Source organism: Pterocles gutturalis, unplaced genomic scaffold, assembly GCF_000699245.1.
Source record: "Pterocles gutturalis isolate BGI_N339 unplaced genomic scaffold, ASM69924v1 scaffold47375, whole genome shotgun sequence".
Classification (NCBI taxonomy): Eukaryota; Metazoa; Chordata; class Aves; order Pterocliformes; family Pteroclidae; genus Pterocles; species Pterocles gutturalis.
Window position 1 is genome coordinate 1 of NW_010147635.1, and position 23547 is coordinate 23547.

The 23547-nt window shown below is 41.5% G+C and overlaps 1 protein-coding gene across 1 annotated transcript; it reads right to left on the reverse strand.

Moving 5' to 3' along the window:
• Positions 1–5151: 5151 nt before the first annotated feature.
• IQCB1 (IQ motif containing B1) lies at positions 5152–23371 on the reverse strand (the record flags this gene model as incomplete). The annotated part of the gene is given in 13 exon segments (XM_010086098.1): positions 5152–5384; positions 6452–6608; positions 7001–7129; positions 7595–7743; positions 8172–8314; positions 12404–12513; positions 13588–13700; positions 16504–16676; positions 17045–17144; positions 18199–18288; positions 20508–20653; positions 22267–22426; positions 23263–23371. Coding segments are annotated over 13 exon segments (1812 nt in total), but the record flags the coding sequence as incomplete, so codon positions are not given.
• Positions 23372–23547: the final 176 nt, after the last annotated feature.

Sequence of the window (23547 nt, forward strand, 5' to 3'; positions counted from 1 at the left end):
GCACCGCCGGCAGCCACCCGCCGCTGTCCCCAGCCCTGTCCCCGCCTCGCCCGGAGTGCCTGGCTGCTTCCGAGACACCAGCGAGGTGCCTGGGGCTGCGTTAGCTCCCGGCTTCCTCCCACGGTGCCCGAGATCCCTCGTTTTCCATACCCAGTAGGTTTCCTTTAGCCTGACCACCTCGGGAGTCCCCAGTACCTGCTCACAGACTGCACGTCCTTTTGTCCTAAAGCAAGCACAGCTCGAGTGACTTCAGTGACAATCCTCCTGTATCAGCCTTCGCAGGCTTTTACACGTGATGGGAAGTCTTGCTGGAACCCGTGGAGCTGCTCAGAGAACAAAGCCAAGGTGATGGGGATGCCTCCATTTTTCTCCATTCCTGAGCATTTGCAACGATTTTATTTTCATTCCCCATTCGTTTTAGGGGTTGAACGCCTCTTCCCGTTCAGACAGTAAGGACTCAGCAAACTTAACAGTTGCGTTGTTTCTAGGATTAAGTGTTGCAGTTCACTGGCTCTATCATGTCACGCTGGATTGCGCTGGGTCTTCTTACCCACCTTGTATGCTTGTATGTTCATCTTGTTCTGAACAGGCAGGTTCTGAATTGGTGAGAGGTTAAATGAAGTCTCCCTGATCAGAATTGCTCACTTTGCAAGCATAGGTAAAGACATTGTTTCTGTTTGAGGACGTAATGAAATAGATAAAAACTAAATTCTGCAGGGAAAAGCTGAATTTGGAGAGAAATGAATGGCATGTCAACCCTGAGCTCTTTCTGTGTGTTCAACATCCAGTTTATACAACTGTTTTCTTCTTTCCAGGGCCTGTCAAACTCCCATTTCACCTTAGCAGAAAGGGATTTCAGTGGCACTGGGCTCACACAGCATCCTCCACTGAAAGCTCTGAAAACAAATTACAATGCAACATACGAAACCTCCTCAGTTAAGCCTCATCTGAGAGAGGAAAAAACAGAGGCAAAGACAGAATGTGTTCAAGGTCACAGGGAACTTCTCTGGCACAGCTGGGAAAAATTGCCAGAGCCGCAGTGTCCTGACCTCAGTCCTCACCTGCCCGACTTTGCCCTTCTGTCCTAAGGTGGCAGCAGGAGTGAACCCAGCCCTGGAGGGCAGGGAAGACGGGACAGGAGGCACCTGTCCTTTAATTCCCCTTGGTAAATCTGGGCCCATATATTGCTCCTTTAGTAAACAATCTCTTTTTTAAAAGAGTTTTTCACTGTACACAAGGATGCCTGGACAATGACCTGGTGCTACTGTGCTATCAAGAAGGATGATAAGGAGAACTTAGAGACCTATCGTGATGATCTTTACAGCTCCCCCTGCAAAGAGCTGCCTTCGTTTCTGATGCATGCTAATTTATAAACAGCCCTGACTCCACTACTTGGAGAAAGCTTTAATTTCTCCTTGTACTTGGTGTACGTGATACTCTGCTGTGGAGAGCAGATGTTTGTACCAGATTCTCATCCCATGGAAATCAGCAGTGGAAGACTTGGAGACAAGAGGTGAAATAGCATCGGGGTTATCTCCTGGCCGCAGCTCAGAGCTCCTGTTACAGCCAGTCTGAAAGGCCAGGAGACGCCCTTGCACTTAGCAGCGTAGCCTTGAGCACATGCCTGCGTCTCTGCTGGAGATGAGCATCCTGTTGTTTGCAGAGTCTAGTTACAGCTAAGGCTGAAAAGAAAAAGTATCTGTCTGCATAAACAGGAATTTTCCTCAATTGCAGGAGGCAGCAGAGGACACTGCTTTGTCTTTGTCTCTAAAAGGGCTGAGTGATTTTTTTTTTGTTCCTTTTGCTGCCTTCTTCCTGCTCCATGACTCTGGTGTACCTTCGGCAGGAAAACAGTTGCTGTCCCTTCTTTTTTATCCATATCCATCAGAGGATTTTGTTTTCCGGATTGCTGCTGCTGAAGCTGCAGCAATAACACTCCTATATAGCCTTACTTAAGGGAGGGAAGAAACAAGACCACATGACAAATCGGTCCAATTTATCACAGCAACAGAAACCTGTAATTCAGCTAAATCGCCCCTACAGGCCAGCTTAGAAGGCATCAATATTTAATGACCTGAGCACTGCTGTCTGCACAGCTCCAACTTCACTTCTGCCCTTCCTCACGTCACAGCGTGCCCCCCCAGGTTTGTCACTCCAGCGGTGGGGAGGGCACCCCCACACTTCCTCTGGTGTGAGCAGCATGTGTCTTCAGGCTGCCAGGGCAAGCCTGCTGGCTATCCAAAGTGGCACAGCCCAGACCTGCTGGGCACGACCAAATTCTGCCCCATTTCCTACCTGGCTGGACCACCTGTGCGGCACATTTATGCCCAATTAACAGCTCTCTTCTGGGCATGCCTGTGGTCTGTGGGAGCAAGACTAGACCCAGCTCAGCTCACAGCCTCTCCTACAGTCTTTATTTTGGGTGACAGACACTGTTCTCCTGGTAGCAGGCTGGAGGTGGCTTCAGCTGTCTACGTCTGTCCCTATTACTGAGGCAGGAGTATTTTATCCCAGATGGAGCTGCAGTGAAATAAATTACCAGCAACGTCCTGCATGTGGTGCAGGAGGACCTGTAAAGAGGATGATCCAAGCTATGCCAAATCCCTCCCACCTGTGAGCAAAGGGGGGCAGCAGGGGAGCTCAGGGATAGAATCACAGAATGCTTTGGGCTCGAAGGGGCCTTAAAGATCATCTAGTTACAAACCCCTGCCATGGTCAGGGACACCCTCCACCAGCCCAGGTTGCTCAAAGCCTCATCCAGCCTGGCCTTGAACACCTCCAGGGATGGGGCATCCACAGCTTCTCTGGGCAACCTGTTCCAGTGTCTCACCACCCTCACAGTAAAATATTTCTTCCTAATATCTAATCTAAATCTACCCTCTTTCAGCTTAAAACCTTTACCCCTAATCCTATCAATATGCTCCCTGATGATAACTCCCCATCTCTCCTGTAGCCCCCTTTAAGTATTGGAAGGCCGGGCCCAGGCTCCAAGCTGGCCACAGCGACTGACATCCGAGAGCATCGCCCAGCTGTGCCCTGGCATGCTGCAGTGGCTCCTTTCTGGCTTGCTCTGCCTGGGACAGCAATGGAAACAAGTGACAAGTTATACAGCTCTACTGCCTCGGTTTCCCTGGTCTGTAAAATAGAGATGACCAAGATCTCCTGGTGACAAGCAAAAGGAAGAGGCATTTTTACTTATCAGGGCAGTGGTGGGGCAGAGGAATCTGTGCTGCTGGGCTGGGAATAAATGACCCAGCAACTTGAATTCCTCCAGCAAGACTGCACCTTCCACCAGGCTCTCTGTTCACTTAAAAACCCCTTTGATCCAGCAAACTGCATATTCCAAAGGGGGAGTTCATTATCCACTCCAATGGCAGTGAGTGGCAGAGGCCATTTCCATTACAATAAACGGCTTTGTGGTAAGATGGCTCTATAATTCACTTGGAATTTAATACTGGCCAGAGGGGCTCATCTCTTTACATCATATACATTAAGCAAAGCACCTTTGCCAAAGTCCCCCTGTGCTAAAGAGCAGTTATAATGACGGTGATTAGGAATAATCATAACAGCAGAGGCTGCTGTCTCAAAATAGTTTGGGTCAGTGGCTGCCAGGCCGAGGGGACTATGATGTGCACAGAGGACTCCTGTATTTGTGAGGAACAGCTGGCTTGCTGCAGTTCATCCAGAGATGAACAACAAAAGCTTGGCAGCTGCTCAGGGGTAGTTCCATCCCCTCCAGCACTTGGTGACTGCTCCAGAGCCCCTCCACTCTGGTGGCTGTAGGGCACCTGTCTTGTTACGGGCATGGCCTAAAACTAATAGCAGGGCTGTGCAGAAAAGTAAGTAACTCAACAAACACATGCAAGTACCCTGGCAAATGCTTAATGGATTGTTCCAGCAGTTAACTCTCCAAGAAAGGAACTGAGAGCCAATTCAGTGCCTTCCAAATCACAGCTCTGTTAAAAAAATTAACCCAGAGTACAGCTCTTCCTCTTGGCAGCTGTCCAATTATTAATTTCAATGTATCGACTGCATCTGAATGGGCTTGGGCTTCTGCCCACTATTTCTATTTATTTGTTTTCCATTCATCTCCACTAAAATTACAAGTCAAAACCTTCTAGAGAGAATGGAAAACAAATATGCTGAACCAGTATTGCTGCCCACATACAACTGGCAGAGATCACTGCGCTTTTTCCTCCTCTGCAGTGAGGCAAGATCTAATTCTGAAAACTCTCTGAGCCTCTCATCTAAAAAACAGTGTAGACGCCTACAGCACTAGCTGCAGCCTTGAGTTCCCCCTGCTTTCTGGGCACATCAGAAAGCGTCAGCCTTCAGCCCTTGACTGTAGGTTTTTACTGTGTACCAGGTCACAGTGACTGCAGAGGCCCTGTGCTGGAGACCTTTCTGGATCAAACAGCATCTGCATGGTTTAAGAAGACGGAGCTGATTGTCCAGATGGTCAGACTTAGGTTACAGTCCCATATAACAGTCTGGACTGCCCCCGTATTAGAATGCACACTGCACTGGCTGTGGAAAGAACTGCACACTTTTAAAGGAAAATGCATATAATCCAAGAATATTGATTTTTTTTTTCTCCCCTTGCTTTTTCCCTTGTTGCTCTCAAGAGGTTGGCGGAGGTTCCTCAGGCCAAGCTTGCTTGTGCTGACTGGAGTTAACTTTTCTACCATGCCGTAAGCACCCAGCCTCCCTAGTGCTTGCTTGACTTCTTATTGATGTCTTCCTTTGTTCTGAACCCATCTTTATCTCAGAGCACATCACCTGAACAAATGTTTTGCTATAAAAGCCCAGGATTTTCCAATGGTGTGATTCTTTACACATCTGAGTGTGAATAAGAACTGAAAAGCCAAAGGTTATGAACTTACTTTTAAAGTGACATAAATTACAAAATATGCTAATTTACAACTACAGTATTTAAATCCTATTTGCAACAGCACAATCAGTAGGATCTAACTATTGATGTACAGGAAAAGATTCTTAATAAGATAAGTAAAATGCACTAAAACAACGCTTTGGTCTTTTTCACTGCTTTGTCTTACAATTCAAGTGTTTTCCTTCCTTCAAAACACACCCAAGTGAATGCATAGTGCAAGGTATGAGTCTGTTTGAGTAAGAAATTCTTCTGCCTGTTACCTAAACGGACTTCATTCCACCAATAAATAGAGTTCCCATTTCTGCATTTAGGGCATCATCATCAGGAATGACATCATCCTCCATAAACTCATCTCCAAGCTTCTTCCACCATGGCCAGCAAGCATATTTCAGCATAGCATTGTGGGATTGTCTTGCCTTGGCAGCTACAGGAAGTGATCGACTCCTAAAGACATCAAGGTCTTTTTCTGTGGTCTCTGCTAACCGTGGAGCATCTGTAAGAACAACGAAAAGAGTTTTCTGTATTTTGTTTGCAATTTACGAGTATTTCAAACAAAAAAGGAGCACTAGCCTCCCACTTCCCACTGTCCTAGGTCACTCCTTTCCCCACGGTGGCATTTTACGGCTGCATGATAAACCTAACTGGAGAAGCAATCCAAATTAAGTCTAAACTGACAAAATAAGTACATAGTACGGGAAGGAGAAGAAGGGGGGAAGGCAGGACTACTTCATTCAGATGGAGTGGTGGCATCCACCAAAATGACTTCTTGTGAAACTATGAACTAAGAGAAAGAGGAGCTCCTGGTCGCTACTGCTGGATCAGTGCCCCTGGCGAAGGGTGACATCAGTGAAGTGTTTCCACCCCTCTGGTGCAGCAACACTGCATATTGCCCACCCGGGGGACCCAGCACAGTGTAAGAGCATGCTGCTGATTGCCTGGTCAGGAAGCGATGAGCTGCAGTGACACAACACGTGACAGACTAAGTAATGGAATTCAGTAACTTGCTGAATTTTGTCCTGCTTGGGTGCTCTCTGGTGGCTGCAGTTTGCTATTCTCGCTCTTTCACTCCAGGCAAATTGTCTGGAATTAAGATAGCACAATAGTGAATTCTGTTTCAAATAAAGTCAGGCCAGAGAAAATGAAAACATGACTCAGAATTCATAGCTCAAAGACTCCCCTCTTTACCTGGAAGAGGTGAGAGCACTTCAACCAGCAGCTTACTTCCAATACAAGAGAACAGAACAAAGCAAAACAAATGTAGAAGAGAGTGTGTGAGATCCCCTTAGAAATTTTAATGCCTTTTGCAGGGCCATTGCTTTTGTTGTAAATATATCAGAGCAGAAGAATAAGCTGCTCCTTGAATAGCAGGTGTATATACTTAACCTAGAGCAACACCTGGATAATCTCTAACAAAGCATGAATCTCAAGGTAAGGCATATGGCAAAGGAAGAAAGATACTTCAGCTTTGAAATGAGGTTTTACCACTGTTCCCTCTAATTTTCTCTCTAAATTAGTTTAATCTAAACGGTAATCAAAACTATGACCAGAGCAGTCACATACTCATTAGCAGCTCCACATCGGTGTTGACCTGAGCCAGTAACATCTCTCTCCGCCGTGCTGCTCTCTGATCCAGTCTGCTCCTCAACAGGAACTGTGCCAGCTTTTCCTGGGCCTGCATATGTAATTCTTTACTCTTTTCTTCTGACATTTGGGAAGCCTGGTAGAAAACAACAGTTTATTACCATTAGGAGCTGGTTATTTTAAATCTTTTGGGGGCAGAATGATATCTAAACAAGGAATGTAAATGCTGTTCTTAATTGTTAACTTAATAATTTTGCTTCCTCTGCAGCTCTCTCCAAAACTATCCATCATCAAGTATATAAATTTTCCAATTACAGTTTGCTTTGACCTTTTTTATTAGATTAATGGTTAAAATCCCCAGAATCCTAGTACCTTGCTCTCCAACAGGGGTTAATATATGCAGGGTTAATATATGCATGCCTCACACGAATTATCTTGATCAGAATTTATGAAGCTGAATATATTTAATCCCTACAGTATTTTATGTTGCATCATTAATGCGAATTATGAAATGACTAAGAAACAGACCGGATGCAATTTGATGTAGTCATCCACTTTCTGCTGCAAAGCCACTCTCTGCTCATCAGTCAGTCCCTTGGGATTTTTCCAAGAAGAGAGAAGTCTCCTCCTTCTTCGTTTTTCCAAGAATTTACAAGCCTTTGTAAAGAACATATGAGAATATGACAATCACAGACAGGAAGTTTGTCTTCTCACTTTGGTTCTAATCCATCAGTGAAAGAAAAATGTTTCAGTACTGTATCTGTGAAAGCATAAATTTAGCTATGATGCTAAAAAGACAACTTACAATGGCCAGCATGCATACTAAATAGTAAGTAAGAACACGCATAATAAATTAGTGACTCATCTGCAGTGTGGTGAAATTGGAACCTTAGGTTTCTAAGTGGCAGCTCTTATATTTTAGTTACAAGGCTGTATCATGCTTTGTAACCCATGCAAGGTTTAACACATCTAAGCAACTTCTGGCTCTAGACTATCATCCCCTGAATAAATTTTTAATAAATTTTGGCTACGTCGACAGTAAGAGAAGAAACAGAGCTTTTTGAGGCATCGCAATAATCCACTCAGTCCTATCTGATGTCAGAGCAAAGTATATATACTTACTGCTCTCTGGATGACGACAGCTGCTTTGTACTCCCTAAGAGATTGTCTCTGTTGATGAAAATGTCTTCTTACTCTATACCCTCGCCAGAATCTCTGGATAGTTAATGCTGATTTGTCCTCTGTTTCCTCCAGGTACTTATCTACCTGGCCTACAAATGTAACAAAAATCCAGTTGTAAGACTGGGGGTTGGGATCTCTTAACAATTTGCATTTTTAATCCTCAAACTAGATAGTACAAAAAAAAACTTGGGTGCTATCAGTTAAAAACCCCTGTTCATCCAAGGTCCCCTAGCTGTGGGCCATGTCTCAGAGACTTGTAGCTACAATGGGGCCTTGTAACACAAGAAAACTGGGTATCCCTTTCTCCTGCACCATTTTGAAGGCAGCAGATCTTTCTAAGTAGTTACTGAGCCCTTGCAGAATTAGCACATTCTCTGTCAGATAATTGGGCCAGGAGAAGAGATGGTAGGACTACAGCACAAACGGACATGCAAGATTAGGAAATATATTTGGGGAAACTGTTCTTAAGGAGACCCAGACAGTTTAATCTTCTGATATAGTTTAATATAAATCATACTGGCATGGGTTATTTCCAGTAAGGCCAGCTGTCGTTCATGGAAGAGTCTCATGGCCCTCTGTTTCTGAAGTTGCATTTCCAGTTTTAGAGCCACATCTTCCTTCTGTTTTTCTAAATGCTGCAGCTCCTTTTCCCGTTTAGCTCTGCAATACACAAATACATTAACAATTAGCGTAAGTTGCACATTTCTTAAACGTATCTCTCTTTCTCTTTGTGTTAAATGGTCCAGCATTGAGGAAGGACATCCACAAAATAATCTGCCATACCAGCTGTTGGCTGCAGGACCACACCAAGGAATGAGAAATCACCTGCAAGCTGACAAATTGCCACACTATCTATAGCCATGAAAAATTCTGAGACAGTCACTCAATCTGCTATCAAATCAAGGGATATATTTACTTAGGATAAAAAAATTCTAAGGACCCTGAAGGGAATGATGCTCCATGTGGGACATTCACAGCTAGCATGAACTAGAACAATAATCTTGATTCCATCATATAAGGAAGAGGTAAAGCAACATTAGCCATCTGCTCCAGTATGCACTTCTTCCAGTGCATCATCAGCATGCAGGGCACCTGCTTTCCGTAATATACACTATTATTTTTGTACAGCCTGCAAGAGTAGATCAGAATGCTGGCTGTTAAGCCTCGCTTCTTAAATTTGGAGGCTTTTTTTTTTTTTTTTTCCCCTCCAGGATATACAGACTGACACATTTTCTCAATCACCGTTGTTAACAGAACACTAGGAAAAAATTTTATTGCAAATTCTTTTTAATCTACACTAGTTGTTGTAATTTGATGTTAGGATGTTGCCCCGCTGTGCTAGATGTCGGAAAAGCCCCAGTAGATGTTTCACAGATGAGACAACTGAAAACTCTGTAACTGGCCCTGGAGTGTTTAAGCTAATAATAGCCTGTCTATCAATTATATATACACTAACGTATTAATATAGATAATAATAATTATGGAGAGCACTTGGATATCGTCTCGGTGAAGCATGAGGAGCTGTGAGCTAGGGCTCCCCCTCCCTTCACTACCTCTTCTCGTCTTAGCGCTTGAGACTTTATGAGTTCACCATGTAATGAGGTAATGATGTGACTCCTCCTATTGCAGCAAAATCACTTGCCCACTCAGGACCTGAGCACCCCCCACTGGGCCCACAGCCCTGAGTTCTGCTCTCCTCTAGCACTTTTCCAGGGACAATGAAAGGAGAACCTTAAGCACTAGGAAAGAGAACAAATGGACAGAGCACAGGCATAAGGGGTGGCAGAAAGGGGAAATAAAGGCCGTAGACTAGAACTCATGTCCAGCAATTTTGGTACTGTTGCATACCACATACCTTTAGACTTACAGTACTATTGAGTTATTTGTGTTTCTCATTGCTAGTATAAAGTGAGCTGTAACTATTCCACCAACCACACTTTCTCGTCAGTCTCTGTAACTGGGTGACGAAAGATGGGATGGAAGCTATTTTGTAAAAGAGATGCTCTGGATTTAAAGATCTGGCCCTAGCTGATAAAACAGCCTCCACCACAATCTGAGAAACCATAATCCTTTTATGACAGTAATGCAGACTTGAAGCATGCCCACACATCTACCTAGAGAGACAGATCATGATACACGTGATTACATCAAAATGGTCTCAAGGGAACCAGAAGTTTTCATCCCATGCATTTCTGTGAACTAGAGCTGTAAATCTTAGCATTTTTAATCCAGTAAGGTACATATTATACTTCTAAGCAGAATGATATCACAGGATCAAACAGGACTTCTGATGACATTTTCTTGATAAAACTATCAATAATTTTCTCTAGAAATTTTTATCAGCTCCACTAGGTGGAAAACTAAAAGAATGTTTCATGAACTTCTCATATGTGCATCTGTGAAACTACCAAAAATATCTGTCAGGTATTTAAAGGTTTCTTTGATATGGATTATATCCTGTGTAGTCTGCACAACACATGTTCTTCTTCATTCTCTGTTCCTCCTAATGATAAGACATATTTGTCTGCATAAGACGACACTGTGACAGGGAAATGCCTCTGAAAAGAAGCAAAACACACACAAAGTAAGATCCAAGCTTCCTTTGGCAGTTCATGACACAGATCAGCCTTCCTCTGATCATCTCTTTATATCTATAAAATGCTTTGATTTTTGATGCATGATTAATACAAATTATTGCCTTTTTAACAGTTCTACAATTAGCTATGCAACGCTGAACTAACTTCAGGGAGAGATTACAGGCTTTAATATTCACCAAGGAGACATTTCTGAAACCACAGTTTCAGAAGTTTATAACTTGCAGAGTTTAAGATCTTCCACTGCAGCTGCAGGTGAGCCAAGTTTAGAGTTTCAACGTCAGCAGCATTTAACCACACTTGTTCTAAAATAAATCTTTGAATATAACCAAGCCCTGAATGTTAAAAACTAAAAAGCTCTCTTGAAAGCTTTTCTAAAGTCACGCTTACAGTATTCCAAACACTACTTTTCAGCATAACACTAACTGCAGCTTTGACCTAGACATAAAAAAAACAGCACTGGAGCTGTACAGTTACTATATTTACTCAGTAGACTGGGACTTACTGAGCCATGACCACACAACTGCAAGGATATTAATACATTTCCATTCCTCTCAATATTAAACAAACACATTCAGAAGTCCATTTAAATTACTCAAGAACTACTTTAAAGGCACGCACTAATGCTTACAATACTGAAAATACGACACAAGAAAGTCAAGTAGCTTGTTGATTGCCAATAACCTTGCCGCCGTTTCCCTTCTGCTTTACCATGTTATGTCTTAGCTCATCATCCAAGTTTTCTGGGCTATGATTTTGGCTTGCATAATTTTGTCATAAAATTTTACACAGAAAACATATAAAAGCATCATAGAAGTAAGCTTTTTCATGGAGCCGTTTGGCAGGTGGGAAAGGGACAGTTGGAGCTTTTGGCACCAGAAGCGGCAGTTTGGTACTGCTGGAAAAGCACATTGTTTGTACGTTTCTCCTGAAAGAATCTGTAGTGAAACAGCTCATATTGGCCTTACACTACCTTTATGTTTCAGAAATAACACCTGACTGGAAAAAGGCATCTTCAAGATGAAGGAACTCTTGGTCTGTCCAAACTTATGCCCTGGGACATGGGAACAAATCCTCAGGGAAGCTATTTCCAGGAAGGACAGGAAGGTGAATGGGAATAGCCAGCATAGCTTTATCACAGGCAAATCACGTTTGACCAGCCTGACTGCCTTCTGTGATGAGATGACTGGCTCTGTGGATGAGGGGAGAGCAGTGGATGTAATTTTCCTTGACTTCATCAAAGCTGTCAATCACAGTCTCCCATGCAGGGCAGGGCTGATGCCCAGGAGAACCTCCACAAACACAGAAAATGGGTCAACAGAAACCACATGAAGTTCAAATGGGAAGTTCTACACCTGGTAGAAAATAACCTCATGAACTAGGACACGTTGGGCACTGACTACCTGGACAGCAGCTCCAATGACAAGGACGTGGGGTTCCTGGTAGGCTACAAGTTGAACATGAGCCAGTAGCATGTCCTGGCAGTAACAAAGGCTAGCTGCATAGTGGGCTGCACTAGCAAAAGCAGAGGCAGCAGGTCAAGGAAGATCATTGTTTCACTGTACTTGGCACTCTTGAGGGCATACTTGGAATGTTGGCCACACTCTACTCCCCCGCCACCCGCCACCCCCCAGAAGACAGATATTGACAAACAGGAGGGATAGAGCTTGTCCAAACAGAGCCAGTTAGGGCTATGCAACATACGATATCCAAGGCAGGCAACAAGATGGGTTTATTCATCCTCAAGGAAGGGAAAGAAATCAAATTTCTGTCTTCCACTACATAAAGGAAATGTTATAGAGAAGACAGAGCCACACTCTTAGAGATGCACAGAAAAAGGACAAGGAGCAGTGGTAAAGAGCTGCAACAAGAAAATTCCCACTGGCTGTAATGGAAGAATTCTTCACAAGGTGAGTCATTCAGCACCAGGACAGGGACCAAGTGGAGATAGTGGGATTTCCATCCTGGAAGACCTCCAGAACTGGATACAGCCTCGAGCAGCCAGATACCATTTTGAGGCTGGCCCTACTTCAAACAGGACACTGGATTAGATGACCTAAATTTTTGCTGTCACTTTGTGACCTAAGAAAAAACAAACCAAACCTTCTTACCAGATTCTTCTCTTTAGTGCTTTTTACAATGCCATACTGTTTACCTGAAGCATCTCTGTAAAGTGATCACTGCTTGGAGTAGTTTTTTCATCCTTTTCCTTGTCTGAAATCCCCTCCACGTAGCCTGGATTATACAAGCTGCTTGATGCTGCCTCTGAAATCAATAAAGCAGTTGGTAGAATGTTTTCTCTGCATATAAAATCACTTTATTACTGCCTGCATATTTGGAACATTTGGCCAAAACCCATCAGTTTTCAAATGCATCAAAATTCAGTATTTGTAACAGCTTGGGGAATTTAAGGTCTTATAAAAGAGTTATTATCATGAACCCTGTACTTGCTCCAAAGGCAGTTAATCTGATCATCTGGATTGATGCTCTCTGTGGTAAACAAATAAATCTAAAGCACAAATACAAAATATATATTAGCTGCATTAATCAATGTTAGAAATTTGTATTTAAAACACCTGAAGCACTTGGTATTTCACATGGTGATTCATTCAAAATACCTACAACTAGAGAGGACAGGAAGACAAGTTTGGAGAATTATCAGCAGGGAAAATGTTACAGTTGCAGTACAATTAGAAGTCACTGAAATGCAACAAACATGAAAAAAAATTCTATTCTTAAATGGATTTAAGAAAAAAAAAAACCAGAACACAACCACAACACACCCTGCTCTGATGAAGATGTAAGCAGGTGTCTACAAACATAACTCTGATTTCCTTTAAAGTATTGTCTCCGAGAAACCTGCCTGTAAAATTTTGTTATGAAGTTCGTAAAACACACATCGTCTCTTTTATTGGGAACACAGCCCAGAAGGTGCTCTTATTGAACATTTTCTCTACATGACTTAATTCTATATGAATGCTGCCTAGAATTCAGAGATCTAGATTTGTAACACTGATGTGAGAAAAGCAGACACAGTTACTTTTGTTTTATAGTTAGAAAACCAAATTTTTTTTCTCCTACAGTTGTATACAAATCTATGGTGAATCTAAAACAGAAAGTCAATCTCTCAAGTCACAGTCCCACACCTTAATCACTGGACAATTTCTTCATGTCTTCAAAAATTAATAAATAGGAAATTTAAAAATCCATTAATACAGTGAAAAAATAACAAAGGCTTTGAAAAACATCAGCAAAGTGACAGAGTAAATCCATTACATAAATGTATAAACCACATGTAATTAGGATTTCACATACAAAAGTCTTATTAAAGTCCAGCACCTGCATTTCTCCTTTTCCGTTAGATTGTTCCAGGTATAGCAGGTCCAAGAGTTGACTGAGATCGCTGTCAAATCCTTTACCGGTCCACTCTTTACTTAAAAGCCCTTTTAATCCTAAGAGAGAGAAGCAGCATGTGACACCACTAAGATGAATTTTTCTTGTCAGGATTTCAAACTAACAATTTTCAACGCAAGAAAATCAAATTTATTCTACGTGCAAAGGAACACTAGAGCTGAACATAATCAGTCATCTTTGAGTTTCAATGCAGAATATTATCAATGAATATCTGGTGCTCCAGCCATCATAGAGAAGTATTATACAGTGGCTGTAATTTTGTATGTCCAAGTCACTATCTATTGTGTCTACCTACATAACCGGCACTTAAACTATCAATATACTTTCAGTGTCTTATCAGTAAGTCATTGTAAGGTACTAAAAGGATGTAAAGCACCATGCAAGTGCTAGGTTTTATTAGCACTGCTTTCACATTTTTCATAATAAAATTTATTTATTTATAACCAGAGTCCTTTGATGTTTTATCTGTATAGCACAGTCTAACTGTGAGTACATGTCCATCCAATCCTTAAGACAAAATAGCTTTTTAGGTTCGCAGCAGCTCAAAGGCACACTTGTGCTCCCCCTACAACACACACACACTCCCCGTGCTCTGCACAGGACACAAGTAGACAGTAACACATGCTTTTTAGCTTTGGATCTGACAAATCCTAGAGCTTGAGAGTTGATCAGAGAGTTGGAGGGAAAAGGAAAGAGGGCAGGAAGTACACACATGTTTGGATAGCCTCCTGAAGAACTGCAGATTCAAGGAACTTTTCTATCTTCCAATCACTGTCCATAAGCGTATTCATACACTGGGCAACTCCAGCACCCATATGTACTTACAGGATCTGGATATGGAGCACAAAATCCTTCATGCAAACAGAAAAGGCATCTCTGTTCTATCACACATGCACCATTTTGGAAAGACAATGACGGTTAAACACCAGAAGAGAGCCAGGTGAGACTCCAAATGGAGTCAGCGGGTGCCCTAAGGCGGCCTGAGCTCTGCAAAAGCACGTAGCCTGGCTACACAAGGCAGTTCCCTCACAGAAGTCCTGCGGGTCTGATGCAACCATTTGCCAGTTTCTGTACAGACTGCACAGCCATATGCACCTTTCAGCTCCTGAGAGGGAGTACCTCAGGGGTGCCTCTCAGATGTGTCAACCCATGCAGACAAAGACCAGACTCTCCTGGAAACCTGCTGTAAAGACTGTGCTAGTCTTGGAGCTGTGAGGTTCAGGTGATGTCCTCACCTCCGGCAGGTTGCCTTTACTGACAGCAAGCTTACACTGAAGTACCTCATACTGCCAACGGCTCTGAGCCACTGTGAAGCCGAGTTACTTCAATGAGATGGCCAGATGGTGGAAACACTGTAAAGCTTTCTTTGTTGCTTCTGCTCCTCAAACTACTTAAGGGATTCTAAAGCCCGAGTGAAAACTAATGTATCGACTCTAACTTTAAAAAAAATAGAGGAAAATAGTTTTTTTTTTCATAGTGGAAACAGGAAACATGCACAGTAGAGAGATGAAGAGTCCCTAAATGACTGTGGCATACTGTGATTCTAGATCAAAATAAAGTACAAATCTTTCATGAAGACTTCCACCTCTTCACACAAGCCAGCATTCTATAGCTGGGATGGTCACCATCACAGCAGCTTCACAAGAATCTGCTGTGTGGTACCAGCCTTAGGCATGTTATACTTGATTTCATACCAAAAGGAAGCCCTCCTCTCTCAGTTCTGTAAAGTCCGTTAGGGAAAAGGGTGGCAAAACTGCCCATCTGGTCCAGAAATATATCTGGCTGGTACTGCCCAGTAAGTAGCCAGCACAAGCATAAAAAAAAAAAAGGGAACTGGACCTTTTTGTCTAGTATACGCACTTCTTACTGTCCTTGTCCCCAAGGACTGAGGCTGCTCACAAGTAGTTTTGACCATCAATAACATCCAGAATATAAAAGACTTGGCAAACATCAAAGCCTCTTTGGTCCAGAAATATATCTGGCTGGTACTGCCCAGTAAGTAGCCAGCACAAGCATAAAAAAAAAAAAGGGAACTGGACCTTTTTGTCTAGTATACGCACTTCTTACTGTCCTTGTCCCCAAGGACTGAGGCTGCTCACAAGTAGTTTTGACCATCAATAACATCCAGAATATAAAAGACTTGGCAAACATCAAAGCCTCTTTCTTAGTTTCCATGGGCATCATAGAGGACAAAGGGGTTTCCTGGACCTCCAGAGACAATAAATGAGACACTTCATTAAATAATACATAACAGAGAGCAAATTATATGCATACTCAGCCTCCTCATCTAAAGGCATTAACACAAAACAATAAACTCATTTCACGAATTCCTGGAAAGAGTTCAATCCAGTCATTTGGATATCAAAAGACAGTCAGCTCCTCAGTAACAGAACAGCACCTATCAGACAAGCAAACATGTAACAGCCAGGGTCGGAAGTTGGCTTTAAGTAAAACTTCCATACTTTTGGATAAGCAAGCCTCAGTACACTGGCAGCTGTCTGACACACGGCTCTTACGTGACAATACAGGCACCCTGCTACTAGGATCTCTCAATATCTAACCTGCACAGAAAAAAATATGCACAGCATCACATAGAAAGAAGTAAAGCTCATCAGGTTGGAAGTGACAGAAGAAAAACAATCTAAGAAACAGAAAGAGACATGGCACCGTAAACTACACTCAAAATTAACAGAAGAGAAGAGAAAAAATAAAACACCACAGCACTGCAGTTTCCATCTGTATTGGACAGTTACTGAACCGAGATGGGAAAAAAACGTCTTTGTGCTTTTACAGTGAATGTAAGAGGAGACTGAGTGACTGGCCCCATGCATATTTACAAACCTTTGTAGCGAGCTCTGAGTAACTTCACAAGCTGCTTGTAAAATTTTGCCACCGACAACAGCAGTTTTGTAGCAGTATTTCCTATGACAGGATTAGTGGTAGATGAAAGCTTATAAACAAGTTCATCCAAAACAGAGTGGAGGGTCTCTTCATCCACCTGAAGCAAAACAGAACTTTAAAAAAGAAGAAAAACAAAAAAGGCAGGGGGGGACAGAATGGAAGTGTTAATTACAAACTATGAACCTTTTAACAGTGACTTATTTTTAGACATGTCAGGCATGCAGCAAGCCAATGTACCCAGCTAGCCGGACCCGCAATCTGATCCAGGCAGTACTACTGTTTCAATCAACTGATTCCCATTCCCGCAATTTAACAATAAGATAAAAGACAACAGCTGGTTTTCCTATTTCTACAAAAAAGACTGGGAAAAAATACAGCCCACAACAATTCTTGTATATGAAAAAGTTCAATTTTACTCAGTAGTAATGAACTGAGTTTTAAATTAAAACTCAGAAAAATCAGTGATATGAAAACAACTAACCTATTGACCGTCAAAATGTTGTGTAAAACAGACATCATTATAATTCCTATTTCGACATCATCTGCTATTAACAACTGCAGGAAGTGATCATTCTGCAGTACTGCAAAAAACCCCAAAAGCAAGCAAACAAGAAATCACGCAATCAGAACCAGACTTAAATACCATAAAACAAATAAACTTCATTATGGAACATAAGCCAAAGCAAGTAAAACCAGACACTGTTTCTGGAACAAACTCCCTCTTTTATAATTTTTACACTGAAACTTACTGGAATAAGTAAACTACTTCAACACCCAAAAAACATGCCAAGCCCTGTTTTTGTGCCTTTGGCTATCCCTCAGGCACTGGTGTTGCAATGCAATAAAAGCTTTAAAACCTTTTATGTTACACTAGTACCAGCTTCTTATTACAACAGAGGAATTATCACTGGGGCAACAATATCTGGAGAAGATAAGGACTTCAACCTTGACAGTCTGTTACACCAGGTTTATTTAATGGAAATCCACTGATGTCATCAAAGCACCATCTTTTTTATTACACTGTATTACTGTCTATATATTTAGTACACTTTCTGGCTGTGTGTGTTTTCAGCTATACATCTTATGATCCTTAGGTTTTTGTTCTATATTAGGAAAAAAAAACCTGCTTTTTAAAATAGTGTGATTAACACTGGTCTAATCCAAAGCTTATTCTAGTCAGAAGTGTATAGTGAAGTTTATTAGGTATTTTTAAAATTTCCTGGCATGGCAACAACTTCAGAAATCTGTTCTGAAGTCTATCCACTTTTCAGGACTGCCAATGTGCTCTGGTCAAATTTCTGCATTTGTTAATCATGCACAGGTAAAAAGATCTCATCAGAAAAAAAAGAAATCTGATTTTTTTTAAGGTACAGAATTACAAAGGGAAATCACAGGAAAACATTTTTAATGTTTGTCTCTGAAAGACTATACAGGGAACTCTTTGGTATTTCCCTTTAGTGGATCTTTCCATTTTAGATATTTGCTGTTTCTGCTGAATGGACCACTTTAAGAGATTGATTTAACATCTACTCCAATTTAGAAAAATAGATGGAGATTAGCTTAAGAGTGATTCTTGATAACTGTAGTTGCCATAAATAAATTTTTAGGTGTTTTATGGGTTTACTTTTCCCTTACCACACGCTGCTAATTGAATATGCCCACGGAACAGCCAGCAGATGGCATCAGTTACTGTTTGGAATCAGCATAAAAGGTCTTGTCTTCATCCTAAACAAAAGAAAAGTCAGTAAAAGCATGTGTAGGTATCTTGACTGAGGGCTTCAGGCTGATGTAGTGGGAAGGTCTGTATGCTTCAGGGATTTGGAGACCAAAACTCCACCAAATTCATGGATGATGTCGGTGAAACTGCAGGAACCAGTCAAAAAAATAACTTGCGAGTCCTTCAAGGTCAGAGATAAATCAAGAAAATCTAAACTTAGTATAAAAGCACCCACTCTTGAAAAAAATCATAACAGGGAGAGAGAAGTCTTGTTTACTCTTTAAAAAATATTTGATAGCATAGGAGGGCTAAGGAGACAAATAACAGCTCAGTACAAATGTATCATAGACTTAATCCACAAAGTGGGAAATATATTACTTAAGCCTAAAGCACAGGAAAAAAAGGGTACAAAGTGGCCAAGGACATAGTTAAAATGGGAAAGGTTCCTAAAAACTGGCATGGGGAGGCTTCAGAAGCACCTCCTAGTTGGAGGTCTGGGAGCAAACACCAAGCCACTATTAAGTTGAAGTTTGATCAGTTTGCCAAACAGACTATGTTATGTGCTTGCCTGTCATAACCCTGGACTGGCAAAAATGACCAGGAAGAATCCCGGTTTTAATATGTGAATGCACATACACACGCACAGTCTAAAGTCTGTATTCCAGGTGTGAGCCACAGGCCACTGGAAATCTAAAATCTTGGTGTGTGGACAGCAAAGGGGCTTTTGATAGTACTACATCACTGACAAATGTTGTTATAAAGCACTTGGCCTGATATCTCCCACGTTAACTGAGCCTCCACAAATAAAACTCAGGAAAGTCTTATTCCTAGATCTGTGCTGTTAGTCCCAGTTGTCAGTTATGGTTTAACTTTGTATTTGGTTCTTACTGACAATGAGAGATGCAAAATCAGTTATAAATTAAGCTGTAATATTATCTGTTCTATGTTTTGTCAATACTTCAGTTTCTGAAAGCTATTTCAGTGCTTCCCTTGACTTCAAAGACTTGTGCAAAAAGCAAACGAGGGCAGAATAAACTACTAATCTCCACTGGTAGAGTGGAATTTCCAAAGTTCCACTGAGCAAGCACAGAGTCTGGGTGCCCAGTCACTTCTGAGACCACAAGGTTTAAAAGCCAAAGTACTAATTATAATGCAGACTGCATTTGCATTCAAAAGAAATCTTTGCCCACAAGCATGACTCAAGTAGCATGGGAGGCTGAGACATAATAAGAAAGTGGGGGGGAAATTACATATTGTGGATAAGACTTGAGTCTCCTGGAATGTCATTCAGGAAGCTTTCTTCTGAAGCACTAAATGCACTTCTAAACAGAAAATACATTACTGATACTTTCTGAGAATTGTGTTTGTGGTGCCCAGCACAATACTCCATAGGAAAATTTTGACTAAGTGCAAGAAGCCAGTGAGCCAAGAAATGAGATACAAAGGGGGAAACGGGGATATTAAAAGAAACTATCAGAATCCATGAGGTTGGTTATTTCAATTATTTGTGGGTTTTGTTTATAGTTTGTTTGTTTTTTTTTTTCTTCTGATTCTGGAACTCAGAATGCTTCAAAAGCATGAGGGAACCTAGCTGGGCAAAACCCTTCTCTGCAAAGAGGGAGAGAAATGTGAGAAAGTGTTCAAATCTACAAATTCACAAAGTCTGCTTTTCGGGTTCCCAACGTGCAGGTTCACAAGCAGTGAGCATTTTTAAAATTTTTCGCCAATTTTGTGGCAGAAATTGTATGGCAAAACAACCTTCAACAAATCTGATTTACAGTCTTAAGGCTTCCTAAACTTTTTTCGTAAAGCTGAATCAAGCAGTGGGAACAGAGACCTTACAAAGACTGAACTAATTATATGCAAAGTTTAAAAGACACTACCGTGACTGGGATGCTGCCTTTTGTAAGGTGCTTTTTTTTTCTATACAACTGCACTAATTCTTCTATCCTACTTATAATTGCATTCCTTTCCCCCCCACCTTTAAAACTTGTGAAAAGTAGTAGCCAAACTCTCTAAACAAACCTACTCAAACAAACTAGCTTTGCACATGTAATGGCCCGAATGCTCCGTAATGACAGCTTTCAGTTGCAAAGCTCCAAGGCATAAGAAAAACTACTGTAATTTCCGGAAAATATATTTTCATCATACAGTGTCCCTAGAATAATATCCTACTTACACAATACATAACCTTGGAAAGTTTACAGAGATTCTCTGCTCTTTTAACGACGAAATTTAAATACCTTGATTGCTTGGACAAACTGTGATTGCAAGCGTCTTCCCAAAAACAGCCGGTTATCTATAGCTGAAGGAAGAAATTTCTTGTAAAATTCCTCAGGATCTTCTTTCACCTCTAGTCCCACACAACAATGACTGAAATGGAAAGAAAAAAAAAACAACTTGAATAGTCGAGGGCCCCGTTTGAACAGCTTTGAATGAATGTCACGTCATTGGAGAAGAAATGCTTCATTGGCATGGGACAATTCAACACTGAACAACAGTTAACTGCTGTGACTGGCTCCAAGGTAGCTGCCTCAAAAGGAAGAGGGATCACTGGCAGGCTGGAGACTGCATGTTTCAGTTTACAACTCTAAGGCACTTCCTTCTCTAGCTTCACAGGATCCATTCAGGCTCATTCCACATGCTAGGAAAGGGCTCTGATGGTCGTAAAGGAAAAAAAAAGGCAAAATAGAAAGGTAGACAAAAACCTGAGAGAGCAAATGTGATGAAGGGGGTGCGGATAAGTCAGTGAAAACATGTCTAAAAAAATACTACTTACCACAAAGTCTTCAGTGAGTCTGTCTACAACTTTCCTCTAACTGAGGAATACATGTGGGCTAGAAATCAGTTGTTCAGATCTCAGTTTTCTTATTTTACTCACTGCAAGCATGTCAGTCATTTCTGGAAGACTTTTTACAAGAAGCTACATGTTTTACAATTGGGAGGTTTTTCAATTCTGTACTCCGCACTGATGCCAGTGCGACAAGAGAGTCTTCACAACTTTTTATGAATTTTGCTTTCTGACATCTAGGCTTTGTTAGCTTTTTGTGAATGCACACATGTAAAGCTTTGTTACCAAAGCCCTTGGAAAGTAAATTCTAGGCATGAAGCTGAGATTCACGTAGTTACAATGGACATTTGTATAGCTAAAATAAATTCCAGTTTTCTCTGCAAACTGAAATAGCTTATAGGGGATGATTTAAGTATCGCATAACTCTGGTGATAAATCTGACATCTCTTAGTGAAATTCCTGGCATTAAAAATTCATACTGCAGATATGGCATAAATAAGGGATGGCTGCCTAATTGCTTCATGCCTTAGAATTTTGTTCCCTAGTTAAGCCAAAATCAAGGACAACCTGGGGAAAATTTAAAAGTTATTATTTTTCCTGACATTGAAAATTGAGATTGGATCACTGGGGATTTGAGTTTAAAGTTTTCTTATTTACTAGCTATGAATTAAACTTAATTATGCCATTCTCACAATACCACTACATCAAGCTAATCTGTATGAACTGTGTCCTCTATTATGTTTAAAATAGATATTTAAAATAGGCATATTAAATAGATATTTAAATAGAGTCAAGCCAAGCTGCGAGTCAATCAGGATGAAGGTTTTTGCAAGAGGAAATCTAAGTAAACAAACTTTTAAAAATAACTCCAACTCAAAATTAGCAAGTACTGGGGAAGAATTGTGACACTGATGAGTACTGTTCACAAAAAAAGGTAAAACCAATACAAAAACTGTTCCCACCAAACAGTTTACCCACCTCAATGAAACACAATTTGAATTAATTAAACAGGACCAATTAGGCTATGCCTGACCCCTCTGCTCTTGGCTGCTCCCTGCACTTTAACCCTGGCCTTTCCTGAACAACAGGCCTTGTTCTGGATGGGAGCCAATGTATTACAGCTTGAAAACAAGAAGAGCAAGATGAAAGCCCAGATAAAAAACAAGAAGAAAAATTCTTAGCAATTTTTTTTCACCTTAGTATCTCTGCTATCTGGGCAGCAGTAGCCCAGCCTCCATGCAGTTGAGAGTGGTCTTGTCTAAGGACCAGCATGCAGTGCTGAGTAAGATAACTGTATATATCTTGCTTAATTTTTTTCGATTCTTCACATCTCAAGGAAGCACTGTTTAAAATTCCTGTGGGAAGAAAGCAGGAGAGAGACAAGGAGAAGCATAAGATTCTGATGTACATGATGGATTTTTTTTTCTTTTTCCAAAACGTAAAAGGTATATGTGTACACAGAGCCAGGATTAAGGTAATTCTAAAAGTGCTAAAAACAGCATAAAATATTTTGTCGGCATTTTTCACTCTTACAACTACAACCTATTTGTTAGATTATATGACAATTGGGAAGAATAGTTAAACTTAGGTTTCCATTTTCTCATTCCACACTTAGTATTAAAACATACATTACTGGGGATATAACCCATTTGTATGAATTTCCTAGGCCAGATAAAACCACAACCACTGTGAAACATATAGCTTCCTTATAATTACATCCCAATTTAGAACAGGACCTAACTTGTCTCCACCGTTTCTGTAAGCTGTGGCTATGTGGCAAAAGGAAAGACAGGGGGAGTCACGTAGGAGCTCGAGATTGCGTTTCTATGTTAAGACTTAAAAATTGAATACTGACGACTCCTCCGGCTCTCTACCCAAAAGCACTGGGAGAAATTATTTGAACAAGTGTAAGATCCTCGCCCACATCAGCACAGATCTTACAAACACGGTGACAGCTGAGAGAGAGAAAGGACTTCCTCTCCATTTGCTCCCCAGCTCCTCCTCTTTATTGTTGCCAAGCCAAATGCCACTGAATACCACTGTCAGGAAAAGCTACATTATCATCAACCTTAGAGTTCCCAACCCTACCAGAAATATTCAGAAAGACCTGTATTTAAGGAGGCAGAAGGAAGAAGGACTATCCATATTTCACTATATCTCATCCTTTTATTTTCAAAATGGTGCTAATTACCCTTCAACTTCAGAAGTAGCAGGGGGATGTCCTGTTCTCTGCTCTCAGTGACCTGAGCAGCTAAGGCCAGTACCCGCGGATCCGCAGCTGCCAGCGCTGCGCCGGGCGCCTTGGCCACAGGGAACAGCGACAGGCCCGCACTCCCATCGATTCAAGCCTCTTTTTAATAGCTTCAGTGCAGGCGCGGGGTCCTTAAGCCACTACTTCCACCGCACCTCCAGCTCCTGCACCACCAGCTGGAAGCTCCGCTCTGCGCCTCGGCCTGGGGGTCTCCCCCTGAGAAAG